General features: G+C 47.0%; 1 protein-coding gene across 1 annotated transcript in view; it reads right to left on the minus strand.

The window, feature by feature from the left end:
* Window positions 1-7,738: 7,738 nt before the first annotated feature.
* Window positions 7,739-26,703, minus strand: part of chsy1 (chondroitin sulfate synthase 1) — a 92,790-nt gene continuing 73,825 nt past the window's right edge. The window contains exon 3 of the mRNA XM_056278900.1: window positions 7,739-10,967. Coding sequence (XP_056134875.1) covers window positions 9,369-10,967 — 1,599 coding nt within the window. The 3' untranslated portion in view covers window positions 7,739-9,368. The remainder of the gene's footprint in view (window positions 10,968-26,703) is intronic.

Consider the following 26,703-nt stretch of genomic DNA (forward strand, 5'->3'; position numbering starts at 1 on the left):
GCACTCTGTAAACACGGCATCGGCCACGGAGACAGGTAACTTGTGCAACATTGTGTAAAACCCTATGAAATTGTGATATATTAAAGCAAGACATTACTACACTCATAGCTGCTCATTTGTATCAATCTCAGGGAATCTGTCCAGAGCCTATTCAGTACATGGTGGTGAAGAAACCAAAGCCATCTGCCAGTAGCCTATGTAAATCGCCACTCTATCAAGCATACACAGGTGATGGTCATCACTATTGTACTGTCATACTGTTGGCTACTGTGTATTTATGGTCATATGTATGTTATGGAGATTGACAGGCGGATTGGTGCAGCATCAGCGGGAATGTGGACGTTGTACTGGACTGTTGTGGTGAAGAGGGAGCTGAGCGGGAAGGCAAAGCTTTCAATTTACCAGTCAATCTTCGTTCCAGCCCTCACCTATGGTCATGAGCTTTGGGTAGTGACCGAAAGGGTGAGATTGCAGATACAAGTGGCTGAAATGAGTTTCCTCCATAGGCGGTCTGGGCTCAGCCTTAGAGATAGGGTGAGGAGTTCGGACATCTGGAGGGAGCTCGGAGTAGAGCCGCTGCTCCTTCACGTCGAAAAGAGCCAGTTGAGGTGATTCGGGCATCTGATTAGGATGCCTCCTGGGCGCCTTCCTTTGGAGGTTTACCAGGCACGTCCAACTGGGAGGAGAACCCGGGGTAGACCCAGAACTTGCTGGAGAGACTACATCTCCAATCTGGCCTGGGAACGCCTTGGGATCCCCCAGGAGGAGCTGGAGGGCGTTGCTGGGGAGAGGGATGTCTGTGGAGTGCCGTACTTAGTTTGCTGCCACCGAGGCCCGACACCAGAGAAGTGGCTGATGATGAGATGAGATGAGATGTATGTTACCAATTTGAACTTGCAAGAGAAGTGTGGAAGGATGATGAATTTAATACCCCTACTTTTAACTTTTATGTTTTTTATGCTTCATTTTTTTTTCAGGATCCCTCCCTGACCTATCAGTGTTGTCCCTTGGGGAAGGACTAAAAGCCTGAGACCCCAACCGTTAATATTCTTGGTGCTGCAATGGCTTGTCTGAGTTTTCACTGATTGACTCTAGGCTTGGACCTTTGCCGTGAGGTTCAACACTGTCATATCAGTTTCCTCCTGTTGTGGCCTCAAGTGTGTGTTTTCAGAGCACCGTCTTTGCGGAAGTACACCGTGGTTTTAAGGGGAGGGGGGTATAATCAGCTTTGACCCACGGTCAGCCAGCATCTTCTCAATGGTGAACCCTTTGTCTGCCATGCAGCCATCTCCTGGCTCCAGAGAATGGACACAGCACCACATGGGGCAATCCCAATTAACCCCTTGAAGGTAACAGTGTTTTTTGTAGCTTGAGAAAACCTCTGATTGGAGAGTGAGGGATGATGGGCGCTGGCACTGCACCTCTGTACAGTCAATGATCACCCTCACATCTGGACTGTACCGCCTGAATTTGAGTGGCATGGCGGACTTCACTTGCTGTCTGCTGATCCAGATGGGCAAGGAGCTGAGGAGCTGGTACAGCCCAAGTTATTCCAATGCAACAGACTGTAGACACATTGACCTGAAAGATGTCAGCCAGCACCGTCTCTTTCAGGCCTGCAACAACATGGCAACAGCACAGGAAAACCCCATTAATTAGTTGCAACCCGTGCAGTGGACTGGGAGAAGTGGGTGCAAATGTTTGTTCCTTTTTCTGCACCTTTGACCAGTACCACCCGCATGGATGCAGATGGTTGGACAGCCTCCCAGAAGGCATGAAAAACTTCCTCTGGAGGAAATCTGTATACGTACAGATGCAGCACCCAGTGCAGCGTTACGAGAGAACAAAAATGAGAAGAAAACGGATCAGATAAATGTACTGGTAGCCTATCCAATCAATTAATGGCCTAAGCCCAGGTGTCACATAAAGGTGCACATACTCAAAAAGTACAGAATATTTAAAAATGTGTACAATATTCAGTGCACATAAAAATAACTACCACCGGCATCCCTTCAGGGAGAGGTCGGGTCGAATGTCATGGCCCCAGCGAGCTGCGGTTCTATCGTAAACGGACCCCCGTGGTGACCCCCCCCCCCCCAATGACTCCACTGAAAACGGGACGAGACTGCCCCGATTTTCAGCCGCTTGCGGCCGGGGTGTAGTCTGCTTCACTGAAGTGCCGGCTACAAACAAACGCACTCCCCCTGGGGTATTGTGAAGTCCTGACCGTCATGTCGACGAGCCGCTTGAATCCACTTCTTCCTTTCACCAGGGAGGCCATGAAAACTCAAGCAAGGTTGGCGTTGTTTGTTCGTTTTACAATGAGGCACACGACAACGACGCTTGGGACTTCGCTTCAGCCGTACGCGATGCGCTAACCGGAAGTCACTTTACACAACAACGACTGCTTCCGGGTTAGGGAACTCAGAAATGTGGAAACGGCCTATTATTGCAGCGGTTTAGCCATGGATGTATTATAGTAGAACTACTACCATAATACATTATAGTTACATTATAGTAGAATTATATTAGAAATACTACTATAATTATTATTAGTAGTTGTATTATAGTAGAAATACTACTATATCAACATTGTAGCGAATTTGGGGGGCAACCACAGGAACTGTCGCCACAGCCGGGACGCGAAACCGTGTCTCCCACTCCGCAAGCGACAACGTTAACCGGGTTTACGTCCCGGCTGTGGCGACGGTCTCCCAGACAGCCCTCCCCCCCACAATATTGCGGCGAATCAGGGGGGCAGCCCGGGAACCGCCACAGCCGGGACGCGAACCCGTATCTCCTGCACCGCAAACGACAACGTTAACCAGTCGACTAAAGGGTCCGACCTGTTGGGCAAGGACCAACGTGTCTACTTATCCATGCACGTTACAATATAATAATAATTATAGTATAACTACTACTATAATTATATAATAATAATTACTATAATAATAATTATGTAACGGGTTATTTTCTTGCCCGGTGAGGGATTCGATACGAGGTGTACTGCACCACAAGGCGACATCACTAATCGCTCGGCTAAATGGTCAGACCCGTTCTCTAGGGACTAGGGACGTTGATTGATTGATTGATTGATTGACACACATACAGAAAAATTAGTGCTGAATTCAGACGCGTGGGGCACTGTTTATGTTTTTATGTCGGGTTAGGTAATAATAAGTGGGACAGAACATTATAAACGTTTATGTAACTGCTGAAAACAAATATAATATTGTAACGACCGCGGACGAGTAGACTCGCTAGCTCTCCGCGAAGGGGTTGAACCCTTCAGTCCACCGGTTAACGCAGTCGGCCGTGGGACGGGAGACTCGGGTTCGCGTCCCGGCTGTGGCGGTTCCCGGTAGCCCCCTGAAAACGCGCCAATATTAATTATTAGTTTCATTGTGGTTAAAACCGGGACATTTTAGTGCTGTACAGATATTTGTCGGGACTCGGGACACCCAGCTTGAAACCGGGACAATCCCGGGCAAACCGGGATGTTGTACTCCACTTTGTCGTGGATTATCACTTCGATATTGTTAATATTATGAATAGTCGAGAGGAAGATGAGACATATTGGGTATGTTCGAACAAATTTTACAGATGTGTGTGGCTTGGGTCAACGTGACCGGCCAACAGTACATCGATTGGTAATCGCTGACCAAAACATAAGGGCTGATCTGAGACAGATGTGGAGTTAAATGAAACCAGTTCCAGCTGTGCTGTGTTGAGTAGCAGAAACACAGACCTACAGCCCCCGGTTCTGATGAACCAGCTAAACAGAACCGTCCCCCCTGAATGGGTCAAATTTCACTTTTAAAACATAAGGTCATTATTCAGACACTGTAACCCGTCCGTCCATTATCCAAACCGTTTATCCTGCTCTCAGGGATGCTGGAGCCTACCCCAGCAGTCACTGGGCGGCAGGCGGGGAGACACCCTGGACAGGCCGCCAGGCCATCACAGGGCCGACACACGCACACGATAAGTAATATTATTAGTGCTATTGAGATTACTTCATGAAATGCAAGACTGAGCAGAAAGACGCCCCAGATGTCCAGGATCCTCTGGTAGTTTGATTTTATAAGAGATGTATGTTGCTGAACCGCTGATCGAGTCTCTCGTGGTGCGGCTGAACAACCGGGTCAAATCGATACTGGCTTGATAATCTGAATCGATTTCAAAAGAACATCAACAGCGTCATCTGGTTTGATGCGATTAGTTAGAAAGTACGTCTGGCACAAAATGAACTCCCAGTTCTGCCCTCGCAGTAGAGATGTAGCTTCTGCTGAGGTGCATGGCTGACTTCAGATGTCACGGTTTTCTCTAACTCACTCACGTCATTCTTTCATCATCAGCCGCTTCTGCGGGGTCGGGGCACGGTGGCAGCAAGCTAATTAGGGCCCTCCAGACGACCTTCTCAGTCTACCAGTCAGTCTTCGTTCCAACCCTCACCTATGGTCATGAGCTTTGGGTGGTGACCGAAAGGGTGAGGCTGCGGAAACAAGCGGCTGAAATGAGTTTCCTCCGTAGGGTGTCTGGGCTCAGCCTTAGAGATAGGGTGAGGAGCTCGGACATCCGGAGGGAGCTCGGAGTAGAGCCGCTGCTCCTTCGCGTTGAAAGGAGCCAGTTGAGGTGGTTCGGGCATCTGATTAGGATGCCTCCTGGGCGCCTTCCTTTGGAGGTCTACTGGGCACGTCCAACTGGGAGGAGACCCCGGGGTAGACCCAGAACTCGCTGGAAGGACTACATGTCCAATCAGGCCTGGGAACGCCTTGGGATCCCCAGGAGGAGCTGGAGGGCGTTGCTGGGGAGAATCCTTGTCATCAGGTACATTAAAATACTTCCGAGGTATTGTGAAAATATACCACTGTACTCATTGACAGAATACTTTTGTGAAGTTCATAGACTGGAAAATAAAACCAAATGAAAGGAGGCACAACTAGTGTTCATGTGAGTGTGTGTGTGTCGTCACAAAGTGCTCACATGTGACGCTTCGATACAGGTTTCATCATCTTACTCGTTAATAGAACACTTTGTTCATAACGTAGGCCTGCAACATCCATTTCATGAAAACAAATCTAAAATTCACATCACTGATTCAGGTCTTCTGTAATAAAGTCCATCAGATGTAGTCCATCAGATGTAGTCCAACGTACATGAGAAAATAGGATATTTGGGTTCCCTCCGGGTGCTCCGGTTTCCTCCCACAGTCCAAAGACATGTAGGCCAGGTGAACCCCAGGGGTGTGTGTATGTGTGTGGGCCGGCCGGCCGGCCTTGTGTGAGGGCCTGGCGGCCTGTCCAGGGCGTCTCTCCGCCTGCCGCCCAGTGACTGCTGGGATAGGCTCCAGCATCCCCGCGACCCTGAGAGCAGGACAAGCGGTTCGGGTAATGGATGGATTGACTATTAAGTGCTGAGTTTGGCTCAAACCTGGGGGAGAAGTTAACTTAAATGAATGGTTACTTGTAACCAATATATAATGACTAGTAGAACTGGATGAACAACTCATGCTATTTAAAGTGACTGGGAGTTCATGAAAAGTTGATATCTATATGTATCTATACTCATAGGGCTCAATCGATAAGCAGCTTGGTACTTCCTGAATAAGAATATAATAGTGACTAGTGCCTTCAAACTAGGTGCTAGTCGCTAAAATAAAAGAACCAGTGTTTATTTGTCACTGTTAAAAGAGAAACGTGACAAGTCATAAAACTTATTCTAATAAAACTAAGATCCAGTGGCGGCTAGTGCTAAAAATGTTTGGGGGGGGGCGCAATTTAGCCTGGCGCAGCACACCTGGCAGCTGCTTTAAGGTCCACACAGTCACAGAGTTAATAAGAAGGACAATGCAGCCTATCGATTCTATCAGGGTTCGTAGACGGTGGATGATTGACAAGTCAAGACGAGGCGTGGTGGTGGGTGTGAACATGACTGACAGCCTGGAGAATTGTCCAATCACATTAGATCACAAAACATTAAAACGATACCAATTCGCTGCCGATAAAAGTGGGCGTGTCTGGGGTGTACAGAACTGCGCCCCCTGGAAAATCTGAAGAAACCGATCAGACAGCGGCCTCAGGTCACCTGCTCGCCACAAGTTTGAGGGCTTACCCAAGGTATCGTTTGGCACTCACAGACTGAAAAACACTTTTATTTCATAATTATTTGCATTATCAAACTAAATTATATTTAACGTGTTTAAGCAGGTTTTCATCTCTTGACGTTTGAAGGGGGCGGCGCCCCAGCGCCCTGTACTGGCCCCCCGCCACTGCAAATAGTGACTAGTGTTTAAAAAATAAGTACTGGTGTCTAATTTTAGTAACCAGCGCCTTAAAATGAATAAATAATAAAACACCCTGCTATACAGGGGAAAAAAAAATTAAAAGTTCATTTTTCCAATGTCACCATCTATACATACTGGACATTCAAACAGCTGAAAACATTAAAAATCACGGTTGATGACTAAAAGTCTTTTTGGATTCTACCCTATTCAGGCACAAATCCGGTGTGGACAGGATTTGGTCAATAGGTCACCGTCTGTCCATCACCGCTGCACTAGTTACACCTTTTACTATGTGCAATTTAAGCAGAAGAATCGGAGTCAACAAAACTTACAATCCATTTTTCAAATCGACATATTAAAAAGACACACATCATGCAACCCGGTGACTGACACAACAGACATCATTCGCATGTCTGGCAAGTTTGCGCGGCGTTTAAGTTCATCGGCCAGTCTGCTTCTTTAGGCCCAAATGAAGCTCCTTCCTTCAGGAGGCAAACCTACATGTCGGGGGGGGGGGGTCCCAGGGGCCCCTCGGTATCTACATATGTGTCTCTCTTTGAATAAAACTCCAACAAGGCACTTTGGTGTGTGTGATACAGAGACATCATATGGCCCCACAGGGGGTTGTGAGCGTAGGACACCACTCGGCCCTCCTCCCCACTGCCCCCATTGTCTTTATTGCCTCAGAGCAGACACAAAAGCACAATATTGACTTATCCCGGCATTTGCATGAAAGCCCCCCTTTTTAAAGGCCCAGCAGGAGCTTCCTAATAGTCAAACATTCCTGCGGTGAAACCAGAAGACCGGCTTCCTTTACAGAACCCTCACGGACCCAACTGACACAGTCAAAACTCCTTTTTAACAGTAATGGTGCATATATTTGTCTTTAAGGGACTCGTGAGTTAATTCTAATCTTACCCTGGCACTAATTACATCTAGAATGGTGACAAAGGCATCCGGGTAACAGGGCTTGGCGGTTCAAATCCCCGTGTTACCTCCGGCTTGGTCGGGCGTCCCTACAGACACAATTGGCCGCGTCAGCGGGAGGGAAGCCCGATGTGGGTGTGTCCCGGTCGCTGCACTAGTGCCTCCTCTGGTCAGTCAGGGCACCTGTTCAAGGGGGAGGGGCAACAGCGGGGGGGGGGGATAGCGTGATCCTCCCATGCGTGACGCCCCCCTAGCGAAACTCCCCGCTGTCAGGTGAAAACTCCACAAGTTTTGGAGGAGGCATGTGGCAGTCTGCGCCCCTCCCCGGATCAGCAGAGGGGGTGGAGCGGCGACTGGGACGGCTTGGAAGAGTGGGGTAATTGGCCGGATACAATTGGGGAAAATCCCCCCCCCCTCAAAAAAAAAAAAGAAAAAGAATTGTGACAAAGAACTTCCAAAAAAAACAACAAAACAAACAACAAAACAAAAACCACAACAGCATGCTTTGATAAATATTTTCCCCATTTTATTTTTTTTAAATATAAAACCTTTCCCATTCGGACAGGATTGAAAAGAAAAGAAATTACAAAAAGGTCCAAGAAAGTAAAAACACTATCATGAGAGCGCTGTCGTTTCTTTTGTTACATTTTTCTCATAAATTAGCCGTTTGCCTGTTAGGGGCTGGACTACAGATGAAAAGACATTTACACATGTGAATGCTACGATGACCCTAAACCTAGAGGGACCACTACACAGGCGAGGACCAGAGGACGCACGGAATAAATCCAACCCTGCATTTGTAATTAGAAACCATTAAAGTTCTTTGAGCGAATAGCCTTCTGACAAACCTGGAAAACAGGACTAGATAATGGTGTCATTACATCACAGCTGAGTGACCAACGGGACCAGTGCTCGGACCTCAGTTCTTTTGACTGGGACCAGCCGCAACAGTTTTTTTGTTCGAACATGGAATGACAAAACGGAAAGACAAAAATAACGCACGGGACTTCCCCTGGCCCCATAGAGCGCTGCTCCCATGTCAGCACATCGAAACAAAACCTGACCCAGCGTCACGCAGGACGCCCCACAAACATTAGCAGAAAAGGCTTGGGACAGGGCTGCTCACACACGCCATCCTACAAACAAATACATTTTTGTGCCTGCACTACCGAGAAAACAAGACACACACACACACACACACACACACACACACACACACACACACACACACACACACATACAAACACACAATGATACCTTATGCAGACTGTGCAAAACTCTTTGGTGATAATGAGTTTAAAATATAAAAAGAACAAGGAACATCTTTTCCCATATACATACTCAGACAGAGAGCAGAGAATGGAGACTGCAAATTCAATAAATTAGAAAATGGAAGATGATTTGCCGATATTAAATCTGGCACTTGGTTTCACAGAAATGAATCATTAATGAAAATATGAACCCAGGAGACAACACAAACAGTGTTATTTTGTATATTACCGAAGTCATAAAGGCAAACAGAAAACATTGCAAATGAAAGAAATCAAATAAGACAGCCCTAGGTCACAATCAAAATGTTGTAATTTAGGTCGACGTTTTCATTCATAAAAGGTTGTTAATAATAACCCTCTTGTAAACATTCACAATCAAGAGTTCAGTTATGTTTGTTGAGCACTGCTGGTCATAGGATACATCAACATAAGTCTAATTTCCACACACAAGACAAATGTAATACTTGTGACTTTATAAGTGTACATCACTGAGGTACACATTAACAACCCCTCGTATCCCCACTTTCACACAGTCTCGACAGGTTACACACAATGTTCTCCATTACTGGATATGCAACAGACTCCGAGAGCCCTCTGGCCCCATTATAAATCAGGCTCATCTGGAAGAATATTGACCAATATTCTTTTTATATCGAATTTAAAAAAAAACAAGTACTTCTATGCAAGAGTCAAGTCCATTTCAGTTAACGGTTCAACACGGCGTTCTTAACCTTTTCCTTAAAAAAAAAAAAAAGGAAAAAAAGGACATATTTTCAAAATATATCCATGTGAAGTCTTTAGTTCGGTAAAAAATAAATTAAGCAATGAAAAACACCACTAAGGGGAGGAGGCCACATCCAGGCCAGGGGGGTTCAGTTCTGTTCTCACGCTGTCCTAACCGAGCCATTATTGGGGCTGCTGGCCAACCTGCGGAAGCCGTGGTCATTCTTCTCCAGCCACAGTTCGGCCAGCTGCTGTGTGGAGCCGTGCGACGAGGCTTTGGAACCTAGGCACATCTTGAATTGCTTAGCCTCCAGGTTGGGGTCACATATGACCGGGTGGTGGACGTGTACTATCCCCGTGTCTGTGCTCCTGAACAACTTAATCCCTGACTGGACAAATTTATTAAAGAGGTCCACATCCTCCAACCCCCACCCTTGTATGGAAGTGTCAAAGCCCCCAGCACGGATGAGATCGCCCTTGTAGACACAGACAATGCCGAAGCCATAGTGCCTCCACAGGCCCGTTTTAGACGTGAAGACGTAATGATTGTCGCTGGGTACCTTCCCTGCATACACCACCTTCGGGTCATACTGGCTGAAGATGATGGGGAAGTAGGTCTGCTCCCCAAGGGCAGTGTTTCCCCGACAGCGCTTGAGGAAGTCGGCCGTGAAGAGCAAATCCACATCACAGTAGAAGAGCAGCGAGTCATTGGAGAAGTGAGAGGAGCCCACTTCTAAAGCCAGGGCCCGGGAGAAGGAGCCTGCCACAGGCTTTATCTCCATGTCGGCACGTGGGTACTTCATGTGATATTCCCTCATCAGCTCCACCTGCTTGACCCGCTCCGTGTTGTTGTCCGTGTTGAAGAGTAGGATCAACAGCTTAACGTTCTGGTTGGGGATCAGGCAAACACGTTCGAAATTTGCCATGAAGCGCACAAAGATGTCGTACCGCCCAGACAGAGGCACCAGGATGTTGACTTTCTTCTCCTTCGGCTCCCTTTGGTCCTTGCCGGAAGTCGCGAGCTTGAAGGGCACCAGCATCTTGAGGGAGTTGGAGAGGAAGGAGAGGGAGTCGGATTCCTTGTTGATGCGGCTGGCCAGAGCTCTGGCATCCATCTCTTCTTCCTCTCTGAACTGGATCTGGCTAAACGTTTGCTGCAGGTAAGCATGTCTCCTCACAGGCACAGTCATGGTCTTTCCTTTATGTTTCTTATACAGCAGAAGAAGATCCAGGACATACTCTGCCCCATACAAAGGATTAACTCTTCGGTAGCCATACTGGATCTCTTTAAACTCAATGACTCGCCCCCGTGTCTTTGCATTAGCATTGATCATCTCCATCACTTGCATGATAATGTCATCGAGGGCCTGCCTCTGGGAGGAGTCCATGCCGCGACGGGGGGGCTGGCCGTCAGATGAGGAGAAGAGGTACTTTCCTGTCAGGAACTCCCACTCCAGCACCTCCTCTCTCAGCCGTGGGTGGAAGCGCATAAACGAAGGTGGCATGCCAAGCTGGAGGTCCTCGCGGCTGGGATCTGCTGCTCCGTAGCGCCCCATCTGGACAATCTCCCTGTGCAGCTGGATGGTGCGGTGGCGCAAATCAGCGATCTTGCGACTGAGCATATAGCTGTGCAGACGGTATTGATAAGGGGGGTTCTTGTTTGGGTGTAGCGTGATCGCTCGATGGATCTTGCTGTTGTGAAGATCTCGAATGTAGCCCTTCTTGTTTGGTTCGTAGTTTTCATAGAAGAGCTGCTGCATCTGTGTAGAAGAAAACAGAAAAGAAAAGAGAAGGATTAGTAATAAATAATTTATAGGAAATCTACTGAAGAGTCATTGGGCACTTGAACGCACAAATGTGCCATTGTTGGCATTTTTCATCAGTACAGCGTTGGAGCAGTTTATGGGGCTGGCAAGCAATATTAATTAGACAGACTCTACCCCACTAAATTGCAATGCACTATACCCTTTAATCATAGTCTGCTGAGCCATGGTGCCTCCAAAAAACATTTTCTAAATATATGCCAACATAATGACTAAGGATTTAATATGCTGCGAGTGACCCTTCAATTTGATCCAGAGATGCTGTTTAACCTAAACTCTCTATAAAAAAATAAGAAATAAAAAAAAATCAGGGTCTAAATTATAAGCCAAAAAAAGCGTACGACAGTGAGTGAATGTCCCTCTACTGAGAAATACCTTGCGTCATTGAGTGTTTACTGCAAACCTGTTGAGGCTTTACCAAGTCAGTGTTCTCCAGATTACAGGAGACTGTATGTGTACACAGCGGGACAGCTGCTTAACACCCCTGTAGGCAGGCAGGCACTCGGCCATGGTTAAGAAGGCAGGGTCTGTGTTGTTGCCTCCCAATGAAGGGAGCATCAGAAAGCCTGAGTTTCTATTTACAAAATGATGGCGAGCCCCTAGAAAGCCTGGTTTGAGAGGAAGGCTCTGGAATGCAGCCACAAGTCCACTCCCCAGAGAAAGGCAATACACAGAATCGGACAGGAGGCGCACAGAGGCCGGGCCTGAGAGCGGTGGAGGGCGATATCTAAACCTGTATATGATCACAGGAACTGCCTGAATAACTCTTTGCTTTTCCATGGCTCAACCCCGCATTTCTCTACACTTTGGAAAAGGCACGCCGCCAATCAAAACAGGTTGCAGTTTGTCATCAATGGAAGTCTTGAGCAAATCTGTGCCGGCGAGAATGAAGGGTCAGCGTTTACATCAGAACCAGGACCATTACATGCGCAGATGCTTCAACATGAATTCATGTGTAGTATTTCTACCCATTAAAAAAAAAAAAAAAAAATCACAGTGTGGTAGTATCGCACGGTTCAAGCAGGGGTAAGGCTGGATATCCTGAGGTTGGATTTATCTGAAGATTGTTGTGTTGTTATTCTATGTTAAGTACACAGAGAGCTACAAAACCGGAGTCAGATTCCATGTTTGGTCACTAATGCCCCTTTTCCACTACATGGTACTGGCTCAACTCGATTCGCTTCTGAGTCGTTTTCCATTACCGTAACAGTACCCCCTCAGTGTAGCTGAATTTTCGGCTCTCCATTTTTTTCCCCCCAACTTCAAAATGTACTTCTAAGATAATTCTGCTTCAACCGCTTCGGTATTTAAAAATGCTGGGTGATATCCCAGGCGTGCACTGATGACGTGGTGACACGTTTCTCTGACCAATCAGAGGGCTGCATTGATTTTGGTACCTGCTCCAGTTTTTTTGGAACCTCGACAAAGGTGGTACCAGAAAAGTGGCAACAGTTACCAAAATGCCGGTACTTTCCAGTGATGAAAAACGAAAAAAAGGGCGAGTCGAGTTGAGTCGGTACCATGTACTGGAAAAGGGGTATTAGAAATGCCCTGTACATGTATTCTTGTCCTTTGCTGGGAAAACTTCAAGAGTATTACAGAGGAATACAGTAGTCTACTGTCGTGGGGCTTAATTAGGCCGGGATGGGAAGGAGAAGTTGGTCGAGGAGGGTTCGTCGAGCCTTTTTAGGTGCGGTGCAAGTAAGGTTATGTCCAGCTGGGAGACACCAGTGCTCATTAGCCGTTAGCTTAATGACTCAGGATGAATGTGCCTCCCTCCCACGTGGCTTAGTCATCATTAACACCCTCCTTATTATCTGACCTTTCCTTTGGCTGGCGCTGCTACGTCTTATGACTCATTATCACGATTCTTCACAATCATTAACTCCGCTACACCGCCGGCCAATCAACTGGACAGCCTCGTTAACCAAAGACCAAAACAAAACAAAATCCAGTGGTGATGCTGAGAGGTCCACCGCCCTTTTGTCCACGCCTCATTTCCACCAGATGTCATTTGGTCCAGTTGGGAATCATATGATGAGCCCAAGACCCAACCACAGAACAAGTCTGGAGAAGTGCTTTAATGTATGGCTGTATCTTCCACACTCGGAGACCCGATTTTCACACCGAATTAAGATCCCGCTGACTGGAATACACCAGCAGGGATGAAACCAAATAAAAAACCAAATCATCCGGATTTATCTATAAATCTAACCGCTCTATCTACTTCAGTTGTGTACTTATATACAGTTATACACTCTGAATTGAAAGTCAACTGACCCCAACCATGCTGCAACAAAAACTGATGACACATTATTGGCCAACAACCAAATATTTAACATCCATCCATTATCCAAACCGCTTATCCTGCTCTCGGGGTTGCAGGGATGCTGTAACAGTGCACCACTGAGAAAGCACCGGTGCACTGTTACAAACCCATAGTTTCAACTGGGTCAGCACACACACACACACACACACCAACAATCAAGCACAGCAGTGCAAACAGGATAATCAAACCAACAACACAGTCTTTACACAGCATAAAATGATCTTAATGAGGACAGGCGCTGGTCCACATCCTACAACCAGCTGTCGGGCATCTGATAATAATGCCGTCGGCATCATTAGCGGAGGAGGAAACCAAACCAAGCCACAGCTTAGGCGAAACACAAAAAATGCTCTTAAAGTTTAGATCAAACGAGACTCGCAGTAAAGTCACACATATCTTCACTTATTATATTATTGTTATTATAATTATATATTATCCATCCATCCATTTTCCAAACTGCTCATTGGGTGGCAGGCGGGGAGACACCCTGGACAGCATGCAAACTCCACACAGAGGACGACCCGGGACGATCCCCAGGACCTTCTTGCTGAGAGGTGACCGCGCTAACCACTGTGCGACCCTATATATGTATAAAAAATACGTAATTTATTATTATTATATATCTTCAATTTAGGCGGCACAGTGGCACAGTGGTTAGCGCGGTCGCCTCACAGCAAGAAGGTCCTGGGTTCGAGCCCCAGGGTAGTCCAACCTTGGGGGTCGTCTCGGGTCGTCCTCTGTGTGGAGTTTGCATGTTCTCCCCGTGTCTGCGTGGGTTTCCTCCGAGTGCTCCGGTTTCCTCCCACAGTCCAAAGACATGTAGGTCAGGTGAATCGGCCATACCAAATTGTCCCTAGGTGTGAATGTGCGCCCTGTGATGGCCTGGCGGCCTGTCCAGGGTGTCCCCCCGCCTGCCGCCCAATGCCTGCTGGGATAGGCTGCAGCATCCCCTGGACCCTGAGAGCAGGATAAGCGGTTTGGATAATGGATGGATGTTAAATATTTTGTTGTTGGCAAACAATGTGTCATCAGTTTTTGTTGCAGCATGGTTGGGGTCAGTTCACTTTCAATTAAGAATTTTTCTTCAACCTTTAAACACTGAAAGATTTTAAGCATGAGAAGGCTGTGCTATCCAGCCAATAAGTAAATTACTGATAATTGATGCTCTTTGATAACTGATGCTCAACACACACGAACACCACCATGCATCCTGGTGTGCAGAACAAAAAAATAACAAAAATGTTGCAAAACAGTTATCAACCTGAAAGGAAAACTTTCATTATGTGTTGTTTTTCATACTGCGTTGCAGTGGCCTGTTTAAAGTGATCATATACCAAACAACTAATCGATGTTGATACTGCACGCTGATAGATACAGGAGTGATGATACTGCAGTACATGCTGTGAATTCCTTATATAGAGCAATGCAGTGCTCCAAGCACACCGGATGGCATGCAGCAGCTGATCAGCAACTCATTACAATCATAAGAGACTTGACTTGGACTTGTGACTAAAAACTTGACTTGGACTCTAGCTCAAAGACTTGAGACTGGACATGGACTTGCAGAAAACGACTCATGAGCATCTCTGGTGATTAGTCAGTCTGTGTGATTGTGTGCGTCTGTCCCTTGTGCTCACAATAACGTCTCGATATGGGGGGTGAGGGTGTAGGTAGTTCTTGAGAACCCATGTGTAACGTCGAATTACAGTCCAGTGACAGGAACGGTTCTAAATGCTGAGTCAACACACGTAGTCTGCTGGGATGCTGGTAGGACATGCATCAGCATGACAAACCGAGTGTGGGAGACAACTCTGACTGGGGGGCACTGGTGCGACGTGGAGAATCGCTGCAGGGAAAGCAAAGAGCAGGACATTTAGCTACAGCAGAGTGGTAGGCAAGCAGTGTTAGACTCGGGCTGCATCTAATCAGGAACTCGAGGTCCGGAGCCTGACTCTGTGTGGGCCATGCAAATCTAATTGGAGACGCTATTATGCTGTTGTAATTGGCTCTTTTGTAGTTGAAGTTGGTCTGTCCAAACTAATTTCTCTGCCTATGAAACGGGGTCTCACGCCTTCCACAATGGGCCGGCCTGTGTCTGAATGGAGGCTGTGTATCAAACAGCAGTGCCGTGACACGAACGACTTCATCAATATTAGCCGTCCAGCTTACAGACTGCACGCCCTAAAAGAGTGAAATGTGCTCTGAGTGAGACTCTAAAGCGGTAGTGCCGGTGAGCCGCCGGACCAAATAGTTGGCAGAAATGTGTGACCTATAGGTTATTTAGTCACACACAAAGTCCGGCTAATCCAATTTGACCTCTTGTATTCTGAATCATGCCCGGGGTTTTATGATGAGTTCCAGTTTGTGAGAATAGGCAAAAACAATAAATCAAGATGAACACAGTTAAAGACAGCATGAGAAAAGTTTCCTCAAAACACTCCCACGGCTGAAACAGAATCTGGTGAGTCTCTTTGGTCTGGACTGCAAAAATTAGTAGCCTTTGCCAGATGTTCTGTTAGGACTAGGTGATGAAACAATAGTAATTAGTGCCTACTAGTACAGTTTAATGAAGGCCAGAGATTTCCAGAAATCTCCTCAAGCTAAAGGAATTAACTTTCTGATGTAACAGACCACCAGGAATCAGAATCAAAATCATATTTACTGCCAAGTACTAGAACACACAAGGAATTTGTCTTGGTCTGTTGGCACAAGAGGGGAACATTAACAGTACATAAAAGATACAAGTTAAAAAGAATTAAAAATTTTTTATATATATATACAAGATAAAATAAAAAAATAAAATTAAGGTGCAATCAACCGGTTCAAAGTTGAACATGAGACCACGTGGCAGCCCCTGATGCACGGCACTGGGGTGGCAAGAGCTGCATTTACAAAACGTTAAATGAGAATTTTGAAGAAGTTGTTTACAATATAAGAGCTATTTACAGGGTAGTTCAGGTTTTATGCTGGGTGTCCATACACAGAGAGTACAGTAGGGAAGATAAAAGCGGGCGGGGGTGGGTGGGTGTCTATGTCAGGCTCTGTGGTTGTCTGGGGGCTTGTTAGAAAGGCCTACGGCTGTAGGGAAGAAGCTGTTCTTGATGTGTGAGGTTCTGGTTTTTATAGACCTTAGCCTCTTGCCAGAGGGCAGTGTTTTGAAGAGACCATGGCCTGGTTGGGAAGGGCCGGCTATGATCTTTCCTGCTTGCCTCAGTGTGCTGGAGGCACACAGGTCATGGAGGGATGGCAGGTTGCAGCTAATCACCCTCTCAGCAGAGCGAATGACTCACTGCAGTCTGCCCTCGTGCTTGGCAGCAACGTACCAGCTAGTGATGGAAGAGGTGAGGATGGACTCAATGATGGCAGTGTAAAAGTGCACCATCATTGGCTTTGGCAAGTTTAACTTTTTCAGTTGCTGCAGGAAGTACGTCCTCTGCTGTGCCGTTCTGGTAAGGGAGCTGATGTTCAGCTCCCACTTGAGGTCCTGGGTGATGATGGTGCCCAGGAAACGGCAGAGAATGTTGACTGGGCAGCCACACAAGGTGATGGGGGTGGGTGGGGCTGGGTACTTTCTGAAGTCCACAACCATCTGAACTGTCTTTACAGCATTGTGCTCCAAGTTGTTTTGGCCGCATCAAGACACCAAATGGTCAATCTCCCGCCTACAGGCGGACTCATCCCCACCAGAAATGAGCCCAATAAGGGTGGTGTCGTCAGCAAACTTCAGGAGCTTGACTAGTGACCGGAGGTGCGGCTGTTCGTTTTCCGGGTGAAGAGTAGAGGGGGAAGGACACAGCCTTGAGGGGTGTCCTTTCCAGCCTGAAAAGCTAAGGGGTTTTTTACGTTCCCATTTATGTACAGAAAAGTTACTGACAATTCAAGTACACCATTGAATTTTCATTTTAAGTGTAAATACATATACATAAAAGTATGTAAAGCTTATTTTCACATGCCCAGGGATACAGATACACAGCAGTTGGTCCCATCTACCTTGCAGTTAAAGAAAACGGGTTTATCTAGTGTGACCGCCATCTTCCTAACGCAACGCCACATATCGAGTTGTTGATGATGGAGGCCCCCTACTTTTTAATAGCTATCTGAAGTCACTGGATATTGGCAGCAGGTGGAATACGCACACTGATCAAGAGCATCACAAAACATGCTCAAAACATGTCAAGAGAGTCCCGGAGGCCATGGCAGGTTTTCAGCTTCCAGGAAATAGATCCTGGCAACACGAGGCTGTGCATGGCAAAACAACGGGTGATCTCATAACGGTGTCTGTGTGCATTCAAACTGCCATTGATAAAATTGGAAGAAATACAAGAGACATGTCAGTGATCAAATGCAACCGCATTTGGTGTTTGTTGCTTTCATATAGTGCTTGATACACAACTTCAGTAAACCACACAACCACGTGAAGCCATTCTCTGCCGTCTACCAAATTCAGTGGACAGCGGTACGAGGCAACACAGCATTTATGCTGTTTAATTAATACCACGATATACCACACCGGCCAGGTGGAGGGACCATCTGGGCGTGGGAACAATATTCCCTGACAGGGATGTATACGAATGCAAGTACACCCATCCATCCATTATCCGCACCGCATGTCCTGCTCTCAGGGTCGCGGGGATGCTGGAGCCGATCCCAGCAGTCATTGGGTGGCAGGCGGGGAAACACCCCGGACAGGCCGCCAGGCCATCACACAGGGCCCACACAGACAGACACACAAACACACACATCTAGGGGCAATTTAGTACGGCCGATCCACCTGACCTACATGTCTTTGGACTGTGGGAGGAAACCGGAGAACCCGGAGGAAACCCACGCAGACACGGGGAGAACATGCAGACTCCACACACAGGACGACCCCCAAGGCTGGACTACCCCGGGGCTCGAACCCAGAACCTCTTGCTGTGAGGCGACCATGCTAACCACTGCGCCACCGTGCTGCCGCATGCAAGCACAAAGGTTGTGAAATAAGTAGGTCTGTTTAAGTCCCGTGAAAATTAAAATGGCTCATGAGATTTGGTGCCAAAATATAAAAATGCAACGTTTTAATTTTTGTTGATTTTAATAATCATCTTTCGGTGCACATGGGATAGAAATAACGGCAGCTGAAAAGCAAATGCTGCGAATCAACCATCCCAAGAAGCAGCAAAAGCCCCTCTGTGCAGCGAAGAATACAAACTAGTAGCATTTTCCATCACTGCGCCCCAAGATGACCTGCCGTCCAGACACCGTGAATACCACGGCACTGGATTACAAAGAAAAGCTGCCAAATAACGGGTAAAATGGACCCAGGTTTGCTACGTATTGACAATAAAGAATAATCCTCTTGGGGCACTGCGGCGGCTCACCTGGTAGAGCGTGTACCACATAAGGCTGAGTCCTTACTGCAGCAGCCCGGGTTCGAATCCGACCCAGGCCCTCTGCTGCATGTCATCTCCCCTCTCTGTCCCCTGCCTTTACCGTCTCTCTCGTGACTAGCACTCTCCAATAAAGGCAGAAAATATCAAAAAAAGAAGAGTGTTAAGCTTCCGCTACTGCACATAAACTACCCATCCCCCGTATTTCAACTCAAAAGATGTAAACAGACAAGAGGCGACATTCGTTTTGAAATAAATATACTATGACAGCGCAAGATCACTGTAAGAGAAAAATCATATTTTAGCCAAGCCAACACAGGAAGAGGTCCGGGGCATTTCTGGCTGATCAAAGCCCAGGTCCGGCTCGACCATGACCACAACAAGATATTAGAGGCAGCAGGCAGGAAATGAGATGCGACTCCAAACGTCCCTGCTGCCAAGCCCAACGAATAATGCAGCATTTTTTTCTTTCCTAGCATTTTTCCCCCCTTCTTCTCCACAATTGTACCTGGCCAATTACCCCACTCTTCCGAGCCGTCCCGGTCGCTGCTCCACCCCCCTCTGCTGATCCGGGGAGGGCTGCAGACTACCATGTGCCTCCTCCGATACATGTGGAGGTGCCAGCCGCTTCTTTTCACCCAATAGTGAGGCGTTTTGCCAGGGGGAGTAGCGCGTGGGAGGATCACGCTATTCCCCCCAGTTCCCCCTCCCCCCCAAACAGCCGCCCTGACCGTCCAGCGACCAGGACACATCCACATCAAGCTTCCCACCCGTAGATACAGCCAATTGTGTCTGTGGGGACGCCCAACCAAGCCGGAGGTAACACGGGGACTCAACCCGGCGATCTCCATGTTGGTAGGCAATGCAACAGACCGCCATGCTACCCGGACGCCGGTCTATCGTCCTTTTATATGCAACACCTATTATTCCAGACACCATCAGCCTGAATTTGATGAAACTCGGGGGGACTCGTGCATCCATAATTCAGCATTTACAGCTCCAGCATTTGCAAGGTAATGACTGGCCCAACATGGCGCCTCCGCCAGGCACAAGGCTGTCATCACTGGCAGCTGGAGTCTTGAAATTGCATTTTGCATTTCCCCCATTTGAACGTTTTTGCCTCACGGTGCGTTAACTTGCCCCTTGTATTTTCTGTGCTACTTTGCACAATGTTTAGCATACGCCACTGCTGTTATGATTAACCCCATGCCCGCTTACCTTCCTGCTCACCGGTATGCTGTTTTTAGCACACTTCATGGACATTGCACTGATTTAACCAAAGTGGGGGGTACCACATAGCTCCGTTTGGTTTTGTTTTTTGTCCGCGACTCTGACCTGCCATGTCGGACAACACTAATAAGATTAAAGTTTGCAGGGTATTATAAGCGTTCTGGGAAACGGAGACATGAGTGCACAGACTTGTGGGAGCTCATGTGAGCCAACAGGCTGTGTAAGGTACTTAAGAATTACACCCCGGATCCCTCGGCATGCACCGACATGTCAGTCCTCTGCAACTTTTCACAACCAGTGGCAGTCGGGAGAAGCAGACGTTTCCTCTCACACAGAATCCCTTTATCTAAAATTATACTTTCCCGCCGGTGTGGCACCGTTTGAAGAGTAGGTCTGACCTCTGAAATAAAAAACCGTCCACCACACATGAGAGAGGGCTGTATGCATGGTAGAATACAACGGCTGGGCATACAGCAACCTAAATGCTGCAAACAGTAGTAGTAAGGACCAAAAAGTAAGCCATTTTGATGGTCAGTTTACATGTAAACAAACTTACAATCACATTCAGCCCTCCATCTCTGACCTTGTTTCACAACCCACGTTCCCGCCCCCAAACTTGTGTTTCCAGTAAAGAGTCTGCCACTGCCGGGCCTTTGGTGATTCAGCATCTTGGCATCAGCGACTGGCTCCCATCCCCCAACGGGCTGGGAAAGTAGGAGTGGGAAGAGAAACTGAGCTACCGTCCCTCCACCTGTGTGCACCTTTCCACAGTTGTTCCGTCAGAAGCTCCACAGGAAGAAGACTCCAGTAGTGTTGTATGGAACTATTGACGAATGTGTACTTCTCAAAAAAAGAAAGAAAGAAAGAAAGAAAGAAAAAAAAGTGCGAGACACACTTTCCAGAGTAAGTTAAGGTAAAACATGTTGCGCTACTCATGTTGCACTTGTGTAGCAAGTAATCATTGTGTAGCAAGTCATGAATCCTTGTTTAGATTTGCTGATGTCGAGCGCCGGTTCGAATCCCAATGTTGCCTCCGGCTTGGTCGGGCGTCCCTACAGACACAATTGGCCGTGTCTGCGGGTGGGAAGCCGGATGTGGGTGCGTGTCCTGGTCGCTGCACTAGCGTCTCCTCCGGTCGGCCGGGGCGCCTGTTTGGTGGGGGGTGGGGTGGGGGGATAGCATGATCCTCCCACGTGCAACGTCCCCCTGGCGAAACCCCTCACTGACAGGTGAAAAGAAACGGCTGGCGACTCCGTAGGAGTCAGGCTGGCGACTCCACAGGAGGCATGTGGTAGTCTGCAGCCCTCCCCGGGTCGGCAGAGGAGGTGGAGCAGCGACCGGGACGACTCGGAAGAGTGGGGTAATTGGGCGAATACAATTGGGGGGAAAAGGGGGTGGGAGACTTGCTGATGTTTAGGGAAACGTGCAGTACTAGGCCCTCTGGGCTTGCTAGGTAACCTAGTAAAAGAAAGCTACAGTACCTCCATGGCACCAGCCAAGTGGCTCTTAACACTTAATCCTTGAGAGCAACTTCCGGGGCCAGCGAGGAGAAATCCTGCCGGGCATAATTTCCATTCTGCTGCATGCATTCTGGCATTATCTCGGTCACATTAAGGAATGTGTTGAAGCCTACAGGCCAGGCATTACCTAATGTGCTGAACATCGCATTTGGAGCCATTCACCTTGATGCCCCCACCTTACTGCTCCGTACTACCACTGGACTTAGTGTGCTGAGGAGCACTAACCAGACAGGAATGTGAAACAGACTCCCTTGGTTTATGTCTCCTCCTCAGGCTGGTCAGGACTGAGTGATAGAGAACAGAAAAGGCCCTTTGTTCCCTCCAGCCATTCCCTCCATCCAGATGTCTTCTTTTTTATCTAGGGCCTTGTTCAGACTGCTGGCAAATCAGATTCGTTTCTCGAATCAGATCGTTAAGACAGACTATCCGTGCTGTTATTCGCAAGCGATCAGATCGGATTTGTGTGTCCAGACATCACCAACCTATCGGCGTGGGTCGCCGCGGTAACAACGTAGGTGCGAGTAACCATGTACGCCGGTGAAGCGGTTTGCCAACACAGAAGCATGAGAAGTGGGGATCCCTCATCTCACACGAAGATGACTCAGTTCATCTGGATGCAAATATTTGTGTCCAGATGAACCGATTCAACTTCCTGTGATTTCCTTACCTGGATTGTTGAGCATCCATCATCTCACCCTCCAAACAATCGCACTGTCAAATTTATTTATTCACAATTCACACCTAGGGACAATTTAGTACGGCCGATTCACCTGACCTACATGTCTTCGGACTGTGGGAGGAAACCGGAGCCCCCGGAGGAAACCCACGAAGATACGGGGAGAACATGCAAACTCCACACAGAGGACGACCTGGGACGACCCCCAAGGTTGGACTACCCCGGGGCTCGAACCCAGGACCTTCTTGCTGTGAGGCGACCGCGCTAGGTATGAATGTGCATGTCGGCCCTGTGTGATGGTCTGGTGGCCTGTCCAGGGTGTCTCCCCGCCTGCCGCCCAATGACCGCTGGGATAGGCTCCAGCATCCCCGCGACCCTGAGAGCAGGATAAACGGTTCAGATAATTGATGGACAATTTATTCCAGTGTCTGTCCACGGACTGTTGTTCTCCGTGTCCTCTGAACCGTTCTGCTAGTAGCAGCATGGATGCTGCTCAGCCGCTCTGATGCGCGTCCTTCACCCTGCATTTGATGTCGTTGTTGTGCATTGCATTGCGACTGATGCAAAAGACAGTTTGAAATCTGATTTGGGCAGCCAGAGCGTCCGGACTGAGAAGCATCTGTAGAAATCTGATTGGAATTGCATTTCAAACCACCTCCTAACGTGGCTTTGATTCGATTTGTAAAAATTACACGTCAAGTGGGGTTTTTTTTGCTGTCCAGACTTTCTAAAATCAATCTGGATACAATCTGGTTTAGCCAAAAAAAAAAAAAAAAAAAAAAAAAACAGATCTGGGCTGGCAGTCTGAACAAGGCCTAGAGGACTAGGTAGAGCAGAGAGGTGGAAAGGTTTTACAAAGAGAAAAAAAAAATGGAGAAGTTCAATGACGTCTTTCATTCACAAAACAAGCCTGATTCATCTGAAACCACATCCGGTCATCTGGGGCTGCAGTAGCTCCCATACCATCCGGAGCTTCCGTATCATCCTGTAACTGGAGTGTTGCCAGTTCAATACTCGGCTTCTCCTGGCAACAATATTGAGTTGCTCCTGAGCAAGACACCGAACCCCTATCTGCTTCTGATGAGCGGGTTGTCACCTTGCATGGCTGACAAGGCCATATGTGCGTGGGCGAATGTGAGATATTAACTGTAAAAACGCTCTGAGTGTTTGTTGCCACCAGAAAAGCGCTACATAAAACGCAGCCCATTTCTGGTACGTGGTCATTTTGGAAGGCAACAGGCTCTCGGGTATAATGTTAAGGAACCAACAAACAAATCTGGTCTCACTGTTCCCTGCTGTTTTACAGCTTTTTTCCCCCGTCCAAAGAAGACTGAGGAAGAGCGAACATGTTTTGTGACCATAGCCTGACCATGACAATTAGCGTCCCTGTTCTCAATGTCGGCTCCGTCACGGCTGCTGGAGCTGGTCCTCTAATATAAGCCGTATGACCTTTCTCACCCTTTGCTACACAAACGTGTGATGTCCTGCATGCCGCTGCGGTACTACTCGTCAGGTTACTGAAGGTGTACGATGTGAGAATACTGCCTACCGCCAAGTAAAGGCAAATAAAAAATCAAAATCGAGAGAGCGAGTCTCCATCTCCAAACTCCCCATCTCCTTAGTCTCCATCTCCAAACTCCCCATCGTCTCCATCTCTAAACTCCCCATCTCCATAGTCTCCATCTCCAAACTCCCCATCGTCTCCATCTCTAAACTCCCCATCTCCATAGTCTCCATCTCTAAACTCCCCGTCTCCATAGTCTCCATCTCCAAACTCCCCATCTCCATAGTCTCCATCTCTAAACTCCCCATCTCCATAGTCTCCATCTCTAAACTCCCCATCTCCATAGTCTCCATCTCTAAACTCCCCATCTCCATAGTCTCCATCTCCAAACTCCCCATCTCCATAGTCTCCATCTCCAAACTCCCCATCTCCATAGTCTCCATCTCTAAACTCCCCATCTCCATAGTCTCCATCTCTAAACTCCCCATCTCCATAGTCTCCATCTCTAAACTCCCCATCTCCATAGTCTCCATCTCCAAACTCCCCATCTGCACAGAGCACTGCACACGCACTCCCATGTACCATACACTGTATTACTGCAAGGGTTATTTCAGATTAATTCTGATATTATTTCAAATTCCTTGTGACAGTATTCTCAAACTGATCCTTAAAGTGCCACGAACGGCTAAAGCTAATAGTATTTCAAAATAAGAGTACCTTTGGCATGTGCTTCAGTACAAGATGACGTTCCGGGGTCTTGCCAAAGATAAAATTTCCCAGAACTTTCCCACGGTGATTCTCATTAGATGTTAGTATTTTTCTGTAGTGTGTTATGATGCTGGGGTAGGTAAACTGGGATAATAGCCCCATAAGCTCTGCACACCCAACATGGTAAAATGTTCAAAAACAGGCAGATTTTCAACATCGGGTAAATAAAAATGCTGACCTGTTGAGCAAAATGTAGTTTTATTTTATCATCTTTTCATATTTCTTTTAAATTACCTTGTGAAAAAACAGAGCTGTTGTTGTTTCTGGCAGCCTTTAATGCATGATTTTCCTCCGTTTTCCTCTACAACTCATTCATGGATCTAACTCCAACAACTCTCAACTGCAACTGCTTCTCTCTCTAGCGACTGGCAGTACTCTCCATCACATATTTAAGAAGAATAAAACATAAACTGATTTGTTGGCCATTTAGTTAGTCAAGTCAAACCAAAATCCGTGCTCAGATTTAACTTCTCATGTCTGAAAACCTTAAATAAATACATAATACTAATATTTATAATATATAATATGATATGATATAATAATATATACATAATAAAATATTAAGCAACAGCATTTTATTAGTAAATGTCTAATGTTATGTTTTTTATTCCTTTATCCATATCTGTCCTCAACCGAGAAAAGAACTGAGGGGGAGTGGCCTGGTCCTTATTAATATTCATGAGCTAACCTTCATCTGACAAGTACATGGAAGGGTTGGTGGTAAGGGTGGGTGATTTGATGATTTGATCTGATTGGCTGCATGTAAACGAGTGTCTGATGACATAATCAGTATCAGAAAAAAAACTGGTTGAGGGAAGCGGGGCTAGGGGGAGCACTTTTAAAATCAGAAAAACTGAGTTCAACCTTTTGTACTTTTCTATTCTTTGTTAGTAGAAAGACACGGTACAAAATATGTGTTGAATAAAGTGACAAGTAACGTTCCACAAAAAATATTAGCAATTAAATTTTGGTCCGGCTTTAAGGAGAACCATGTACTTTAGAGTAAATGGAAACTTGTCAGGGTCCAAAAAAAAGAAGAAGAGACATCCATCATCTTATGTTGTTTATCTATGCACAACATTTCATGGGATAGGAGGCGTTATCGAGGAGATAAGCAGTTACAGCCATGAGATTCCTGATCCAAGTCCAAGCGAAGGCTGCAGTTCCCATGGGGCCCTGACAGACCATACAGCTCTCTCCTCCTATCACACCCTCCCCGGTGCCACCTCCTCAAACCCTCCCCGGTGCCACCTCCTCGTCTCAGGAGACAGGCAGCGTATCAGCTGAGGCTAAGGGACCTCAGATACCGTGTACAAAAACACAAGAGTGGTGCCAAATAGCACCCGGTGCCTGAAGGGATCAAAACTGAACGTGGAAAAACCCATTTAAACATCCCAGCAAATGAAAAATTTATTCTGTTTCTATTTTCTGTTCTAAAAAGACACAAAAATACCTATATTTTTGTGTCTTTTCCAGTAAAATACTAATGTCACGCTGCACTGGTGTGTGTACACTAAAAAAATGTCCAATTAATTGGGAGTGAGATTGAGAGAAGAAAAGCGATCTTCTTCCACTAAATAGAAACTAGCCAATAACATATTCATGTCCACGTTCTAAAAATGTCCAGCCGTCACTGGCCGTTAGTCAAATCAAACAACCCCCCCCGACCATTCTGTTTCATTTGGACAAATGTCAAATTGTGTAGGTTCGCGGTTCCCTAAATGCCGTTTCACAGGACCTTCTAGGTTAAAGAAACCGCTTCTCAAACAAGCAAAAGAAGTAAGCTCGCCTGCAGATGTAGAAAATAATCAAATGTAGTTCAATCTTTCAAGTGAACCTCAGTGCAATTAGATTTCAGACAATCTCATAACTCTTTATGAAGTAAGAATTACTCAGAGTAGGTCGTCTTGAGCTGGGAATAAAGCTAAACGCTTCACGAGACCTGGAGAGCATCTCTGGATAGAAGCAGCAACCGCAGAAACGACCAACCTCGGTGCAATTCCCTGTCTCGTGTAGACACACGGAGAGGGACGACCAGATGTTTCTCTATAACACAGTTGAGACCGTGAGGGAATCTTGTTGGTCAAGTTGTAGCGAAGTGTAATTTTCACTGTTCCAGCCGCAAGGACAAAAAAAAACAGAAGGATCGAGTATGAGAGAGCCCTTATCTTGTCTGGCATCTGGCGGTCCGGGCATTATCTGAGACGGGTATTCCAGACAAACACTTCAGATGACATTCCATGTCAGCTGGAGACAACAGAAACCATCCGGCCCCTG

Source organism: Lampris incognitus, chromosome 4, assembly GCF_029633865.1.
Source record: "Lampris incognitus isolate fLamInc1 chromosome 4, fLamInc1.hap2, whole genome shotgun sequence".
Taxonomy (NCBI): Eukaryota; Metazoa; Chordata; class Actinopteri; order Lampriformes; family Lampridae; genus Lampris; species Lampris incognitus.